Source organism: Neophocaena asiaeorientalis, unplaced genomic scaffold (assembly GCF_003031525.2).
Source record: "Neophocaena asiaeorientalis asiaeorientalis breed wild unplaced genomic scaffold, Neophocaena_asiaeorientalis_V1.1 scaffold1052, whole genome shotgun sequence".
NCBI classification, from domain to species: Eukaryota; Metazoa; Chordata; class Mammalia; order Artiodactyla; family Phocoenidae; genus Neophocaena; species Neophocaena asiaeorientalis.
The window spans coordinates 57,873-65,492 of NW_020173676.1; the positions used below are offsets into that span (position 1 = coordinate 57,873).

At 47.3% G+C, this 7,620-nt stretch overlaps 2 protein-coding genes across 2 annotated transcripts in view; both read left to right on the plus strand.

Moving 5' to 3' along the window:
* UXT (ubiquitously expressed prefoldin like chaperone) overlaps nucleotides 1-5,920 on the plus strand; it is a 6,344-nt gene extending 424 nt beyond the window's left edge. The window contains exons 3-7 of the mRNA XM_024749615.1: nucleotides 751-832; nucleotides 968-1,035; nucleotides 1,304-1,411; nucleotides 5,546-5,609; nucleotides 5,825-5,920. Of these exons, the coding sequence (XP_024605383.1) occupies nucleotides 751-832; nucleotides 968-1,035; nucleotides 1,304-1,411; nucleotides 5,546-5,609; nucleotides 5,825-5,875 (373 nt within the window). The 3' untranslated portion in view covers nucleotides 5,876-5,920. The remainder of the gene's footprint in view (nucleotides 1-750; nucleotides 833-967; nucleotides 1,036-1,303; nucleotides 1,412-5,545; nucleotides 5,610-5,824) is intronic.
* Nucleotides 5,921-7,086: 1,166 nt separating this feature from the next.
* Nucleotides 7,087-7,620, plus strand: part of ELK1 (ETS transcription factor ELK1) — a 14,508-nt gene continuing 13,974 nt past the window's right edge. The window contains exon 1 of the mRNA XM_024749617.1: nucleotides 7,087-7,225. The gene's annotated coding sequence lies outside the window, so the exon portion shown is untranslated. The remainder of the gene's footprint in view (nucleotides 7,226-7,620) is intronic.

A 7,620-nucleotide genomic window follows, 5' to 3' on the forward strand; every position in this document is an offset into this window, starting at 1 on the left:
GGTTCAGATGGCGTTAAGGGTTACGAGCGAGTTTTCAGGTTCGAATCCTGACTTGGCCGTTTCGTTTTACGTGTGAACACGTTGTACCTCACCTCGAGTTTCTGTGCCTCAGTTTTTTCATCTGTGAAATGGGGAAGTTAATGCAACCTTCCTCATGTGGTGGTTTTGAGTTTTCAACGTGTTCAGTCCTTGTAAAGGATTTAACTTGGATACTAGAGGCTCAATGAGTATGAAAAATTATTATTCCTATCATTATTAATCTGAGGAGGAAGTAGAGTTTTCAGGTCTAGGATTATGAGCATCCTAAAAGGGATGGAGGATTTTTTTCTAGGGTGAGAATGGGGTATCCTGATTGGAGGGAGGCATTGGGAGTAGAATGAAATAATACTAATAAATAATAGCTAACACATATATAGAGCTTCTTGTTTGGCAGGCACTATTCTAAATGCTTTTTAGTAAACTCATTTAATCCTTCTAATGACTCTGTGAGGTAATACTCGTTATTCCTATTTTAAAGATGGGGAAATTGAATTCCAAAAAGGTTACTCACTTGCCAAAGTCTCACAGCTAGTAAAATGGAAAGCCTGGATTCAAACCGAAGTAGTCTGACCCAGAGTTCAAATCTTGACTTCTGCACTAAAACACCTCTTTAGGACATGGTGACATGAGAGTCTCAGAGGGTCATGATATGAGGTATTCCAAGAGAGACAGGGTTTCCTCTTGGTCACCATTTTACTCTTGTCCCATTAGAAAGGTGCTGGACCATCGCGACAAGGTATATGAGCAGCTGGCCAAATACCTTCAACTGAGAAATGTCATTGAGCGACTCCAGGTAAAGATGCCAGGGTTAGGTACCATCTTTTTGTGGGCAAAGGAGGGGGAAGAGAGGAGATACCCCAGACCAAAACCTGTCACCTAACCTAAAACTTGACCACTGATCCCTACCTCTTTTTCCCCGGCCCCACAGGAAGCTAATCACTCGGAGTTATATATGCAGGTGGATTTGGGCTGTAACTTCTTCGTTGACACAGTGGTGTGAGTGTCTACCCACCCCTCTGAGCCCACAGGGTTCAGCTTCCCCTTTCCTTCATTCAACAAAAAATTTTTTTTGAGTATTTGCTATGTACCAGACACTGCTAGGTGCTGGAGATGTGACAGTAAATAAGATAGGACAAAATTCCTGCCCACCCAGAGCTTCAATTTGGGAAGGCGGGGGAGAGGGGAGTAAAAAAAATCTCAAACTGTGTGGTGTGCTAAACAGTGATAAGGACTTACCCGCTTCCTCTAACCACTGTTTCCTCAGCCCAGACACTTCACGGATCTATGTGGCCCTTGGGTATGGTTTTTTCCTGGAGTTGACACTGGCAGAAGCTCTCAGGTTCATTGATCGTAAGAGCAGTCTCCTCACAGAGTAAGTCCATTGCATGAGGATAGTGCCTAAAAAGCACTACCATTTGCCACACCCTTCTTCCCCCTTTCCCCATGGCTGCCTGGGATGATACTTAGGAACGCATCTCCCCTCCCCCTCAGAGCTAGGGCTGAGGAAAGTGGGGATGCAAAGCTTAGCCCCAGGTGTAGAACATAATAAGCACTGATAAATGGTCTTTTTATTGTTCACTCACACAAAAATTTATTGGGCATCTGCTGTGTGCCAGGCTCTGTGCTTGGTGGTGGGGAGGCAGCAGGGAACAAGACAGAAGGGTTCCTTGAAGGCTTACCTTCTAGAAGGCTTACCTTCTAGAAGGACTAACTGTTACACATCAGCACAGTTTTGACCAGATCCCGGAGGTCTCAGCCTATAAATCAGAAACAATAAAACAAATTACCTCTGACTTCACCTCCTGCTAATTTTCCTGCTCATCCACTGTGCTCTCACCACACTAACCTTCACAGGCTTCTTTAAACACCCTCAGAATGATCCCACCTCAGCGTGATTGCAGGGGCTCTTCTCTCTGCCTACAGCACTCTTTCCCCAGGTACCTGCATTGCTTCCTTTCTCCTTATTCAATTTAAGTCTTGCTTAAATGTCACTTCCTCAATGAGGCTTTCTATAACCTAACTTTAAAATTGCAACCCCTGGCACTCCTGATTCCCCTCCCTTGTTCTACTTTTTCTTTTTTTCCTTAGCACTTATGACCTCCTAATGTTTACTGTGTAATTTACTTCTTTACAATGTTCATTGCCTCCTCGCATTAGGATATAAGCTTTGCAAAGGGAGAGATTTTCTCTATATCCCAAGTCACTAGAATAGCACATAGCATATAGTAGGCACTCTGTTGAATGAATTTAAAAGCATATGCTGGAAATAGATTTAAGTGGGGATTGAAGCAGATCTCTGTTGGTGGTGATGGGGAGGTAATGTGGGGATAAAGGATGGGCTCCAGTTGAGTTTAAGATTCTGTGCAGGGAACGGGAATTGGGAGTGTGGACGGGAGGTCTGAAATGTGGCTAGGGAAGGCCTCCCAGAGGAAGTGACATTTGAGTCACTTGGTTGAGTGAACAAGCCATAGGGCTCTCTGGGGAAGAGCATTCCTGGCAAGGCAACCAGTGTGCCTGCCATGTTAGGAGGAGCTGCCGAGAATGGTGAGCATTCACTCACTCAGAAGGAGTGAGTGAGGGGACGCTGAGCAAATACACTTAGATTAACAACATCTCACAAGTGTGAACCCCACCGATCTAAGATTCCTTCTAGGTTATATTTCTCTTTATTCCTACATTCATTTCTTCCAGAGTTGCCTCCCTTAGGTTGCAGTAATTCTTCTCTTTTCAAACCTTTTCAGGATTTCAGTGTCCATAGACCCAAATGAGCCTCAGACCCACTGGGATTTCTAAGTCTTACTGATCAGGCCAGTTGGTGAATAGTTTGGTCGAGGGACCTGGTTTCATAGGCCAATGCAATTCTGAACTTGGTGGACATTTAGACCAAGTCCAATTTTTTATGACAAAGCCTTCCTTGTTATGACACAGGATTCCTGAGCCTTTCAAATAGGTTTTAATTTTATGAAACTTGATGTCTTTCCCCAAAATGAGGTATTTGTCATTGCCTGCCCCCTGTCTGGTCTTTCTGATTTACTGACCTGGTCTATTAGTGTGATGAGAAATGTGAATCTCTTACTACTTTATGATAATTAGTAGGACTCCGTAGTAATTGAATCTTTCTAGGAGATGAAGATTTGAGTCTGTGTAGCTCGCTCTCTTCTTTAAAATACTTGGTTATTCTGGACACATTTTAAAGTAACTTTCTTTCAGGTTATTTTATGTAACCGAAATGGCCTATCAGTCCTTCCTGTTCTTAGTCTGTTTCTTTGAGGAGTGGGAGGATCAGGTCTCTGTGTACATTCTTTCTGATTACAGAGAAAGGAGTACACATCCATACCCATAAGCAGACATGATTATAGAAGAAACAGAATAACCATATGACTATTAACACTGCCTTATATACTAATCAGTAGCAATAAGTTAAACATATCCCTTTTGTGTTACAACTAGCATTTGGTAAACTTTATACTTTTCTCCTCCTTTTTTATTTTAAGCGTTGAAACCTTTCACAGACTAAGCTTGTACATTGAGTGCCTACTATGTGCCACATACTGTTTTTGTTCCTGAGGATACAGTGGGAAACAAGGCAGACCAAATCTCTGCCCTTACGCAGCTTACATTCTAGTCAGGGAAGACAGACAGTAAACAAATAAGTAAAGGATGTAGTATGTCACAGGTTGACAATGTTGCAGAGAAAAACAAGGATTGGAGGTGAGAAACATTGCCTCCGAGGGAGCAGTTGCAATTTTAAATAGAATGCTTGATTGGACGTGGGGTGTGAGAAAAAGAGAGGAGTCTAGGTTTTTGGCTGAGCAACTAGGAGGATGGAATTGCCATTTTATGAGATGGAGAAGATAAGGGAGGAGCAGATTTGGAGGGGAAGATCAGGAGTTCAGTCTAGGACCTGTTAAGTGTAAGGTGCTCGTTAAACACTGAAGTAGATTTTCTGAAGATGTAGTTAAAACTCCTCAACTCGGGAGAGAGGGCTGCATTGAAAATATAAATTTGGGAGATAGTGATATATAAATGGGTTCATACTATTTTTTCCCAATTTGACATCCTATGTTGTTGCCTTCTACTTTTCTTAACAGTATTTTGTTTCCTTAAAACACTCCTACACTGACAGATAGCTCAGCCAATAAAATCCACATTCCTATCATGATATCAAGACCCTGCATGATCTAGCCCCTTCCTTCCTCTTGGATCTTATCCTGTGCCTCTTTCCTTCCACCATTCGCTTAATTTCTAACACTGGTCTCCTGACAGCTCCTCAAAAAGCTCTTTCCTGCCTCTTGGACTTTTTGTGGAAAAGACCGTCTTACTGTTTAACTCCTACTCATTCTTCAGAAAGGCCTTCCTTGATCCTTTGTATCAATTAGGATTCTTTTGGGTGAGACTGGTCCCAGTTGGCATAGATATAAGGAATTGACTAGTTCACATAACTCAACAGTCCAGAGCCAGAGTGGTTTCAGGCAGCTCCAGCTTCCCAGTTGCTTAGGCCTTGGTGTCTTTCTTAAGTCCTCTCTCGTACCCAGCATCCTCCTTTGGTAAATCCTGTTGACTCTACCTTCAAAATATATCCCAAATCCAATCATTTCTCATCACCTCAACTGCTGCCGCTGTGGTGTGAGTCTGCATCTCTCACCTGGACTATTTCAATAGCCTCCTCACTGGGCTTCCTCTTCCACACTAGCTGTCCTTATCCCTAGTCAGTTCTCCGCACAGCAGCCAGATGGATCCTCTTAAACCCTAGTTGTTTCACATCCCTTCTCTGATCACAATCATCCCCTGGCTCCCATCTCACTTAAAGTAAAAGCCAGAGTCCTTACCATGGCCTGGCAGCTTTTACATGATCTGTCTCCCCCACTTCCCTCTGTGACCTTACCTCCTACACCCCACCTTCGCTTATTTTTCTCCACCCATGCTGGCCTCTTTGCTGTGCCTCAGACATGCCAGGTACACTCCCACCTCAGAGCCTCTGCATTTGCTGCCCCTTGTGTCTGGAACACTCATCCTCCGTGTATTCACATGATTCGCCTCTTCATTTTAAGTCTTTACTCAAATGCTTCTCAGTGAAGCCATCCCTAAGCACTCTAATTAGAATTACAGCCCCCATGCCTGCACTCCTTATCCTCTCTTATCATTTAATTTTTTTATTGTACTTACAACCATCTGACATACTCCGTGTCTTATTCCATCACTGTCCTTCTTAATGAGAATTTGAGCTTCACGATGCTGAGATTTTTGTTTGTTGTGTTTGCTGCTATCTCCCCAGTACCTAAAACGACCCGGCAGAGAGTAGACGTTCAATAAATGTCTCTGAATCTGTGCCGTCCAGATGGCAGCCAGGCGTCTCTGCATAGGAGCAGGTCAGGTAATCGGATGTCCTACCACCTGCCGTGTGGAAGTCATCCAGGATGTAGGTAGTTCCTGAAATGATGAGGAAGCATCATCCTCATGATCATAAGTGGGGCCCACTTTGCCCTTTCTTGTTTCTTTTCTCCAGGCTCAGCGACAGCCTCACCAAGGACTCCATGAATATCAAGGCCCATATCCACATGTTGCTAGAGGTGAGAGCAACTCACCCCATTCCCAGACACTATCTCCAAATGTTTAGGGCGGTGACCTGAGGAAGAGAGAGAGCCAGAGATGGGAAGTACCATCTTTCCTCCTAAACTGGAGTCAAATTGGAGCCAAGCTGGCTCGGAGGGAAGGGAGTTCTGAGCAAGCCTGGGGTAGGGCCTGGACCCAGGCTCCGTTCAGTCTTTTCTGTTCTCTTTTTCAGGGGCTTAGAGAACTACAAGGCCTGCAGAATTTCCCGGAGCCTCACCATTGACTTCTTCCTACCTCCCCTGACATTAAAGAGCTTGAATGTCTTTGAGTCATATGGCCCTTCTTTCCCCCCTTAACCCTTGCTGTTTGCGAAAGTGCCCTGTTTCTAAAGCACAAAGTTACTAGGAGGCCCAGAGATCCAGTCTGTATGGAACCTTTAAAAACCACTTAAGTCCCGTCTTCAGCCTGTCCCCTGGCAGAATGTGCCACTTGACTTTCTGATTTGCCCTCTATACCATTGCCTTCACAATCTGGGCCCCCACCTGACCCTTCCATTTCTTTTCCTGTACAATACTCTCAGTTACCTTAGAGAATGGGCCGATTCAGGGTGGAGGTTTGTTCCCCAAGGCAGCCTTTCACTCCTGGCCCTAGGGTTTACCCTTCTCCCACACCCCAATCATTTCTCAGGTACCTTAAATTACACCCACACCCGTCTAGGCCCAACTTTGGCGTTGCCCCAGCTTCTAATTATCAATAGTTCCAGCTTCCAGCAATGGGCCTAGGGCTGGTCCAGCCCCTATTCTAGGTTGAGTCCAGCTTCCGCCAATCGATGCAGAGCCTGATTCCACTGCTTTATTACTGGCTGCAGCTCGACCCGCCCCCGTAGGCATTTAGTTTCCGCCACTCAACACTCCTTCGCTTGTCTGGCAGCTGCTCGGTTCTAAATTCGTCTTTTCTAGCCAATCACTACAGAGTTACCCTGCCCGCCTACGCAGAACCCTGGCCAGACCTCCTCCCTGCGGGCTGCTACGCCTGTGTACTTCTATACAAGTCCCGCTTCCGCTGAGCTGCGTAGAGTTTGGCACCTCCCCGTTAGGGGTTCTGGCAGCTAAGAGTCCCTCGGCCGCCAATCAGCAGAAAGCAGGGCCTAACCACCCCTATCCTCGGACGCTGGCTGTCTTCCATCAATCCCATATAGGCCAATCAGTGCGAGGCAGGCGTCCCCCGAACCTTGTCTGTCGCCCATGGCCTATCAATCTGTCTTGAACCAATCAGTGTGGAGCACCGGCGGGGCCGAGCACGCCCCCTCGGAACCCAGGCGGCCATCTGCGTTCCATCAGTTCCCCTCGGGCCAATCACAACATAGCTCTGTGGAGCAAGGCCCGCCTCCCCAGCCCTGGAAGCCGCACCGTTGATCCACGGTACTTTGGCCAATCAGCGAGCAGCGGAACGTTCGGCTCCTCCTTCGTGGGCCCACGTGAGCAGTGGGGAAACGCAGGGGCGGCTTCTAGGTGCTGCCGCCGCCACCACCGCCACCACCGTCGCCTCGGAACCCGGGCCTGGGGGGCGGTGGGGCCGCGCATGGAGCCCCCGCCCCCCGGAGCTACCAACACCGCCGCTGCGCTACACACAGGTGAGCCCGGGGCCTGGAGGGTGGAGGGCCTGGTCCGTGACCCTACGTATCCTTCCCGCCCCCGCGCGGGGGGATGTGGCTTGGCCCGTGGCCTGCTGGTGTTCGACTCCCCACCACCACCACCTCGGCTGGTGGACCTACCTGTGCTATTGTCCCCTCCCTTTGGCCCTTTGCCCCGTAGCTTAACCCCCCTTCCTGTTTTATAATGGGTCGGCCTGCGTGCTTGAATTTCTCCCCACCCCACCTTACAGTAGACTCGGCCGTGGTCTTGCCCCAGATCCCCTCTTATAGGGAACCAGTCTCTGGCAATGTCCACCTCCTTGACAGTAGGTGCGTCTGAGTGTTTGTATTCTCCTGTCTTCAACTTTCAGGGGCCCCGTCTGTGGCCTTGGCTT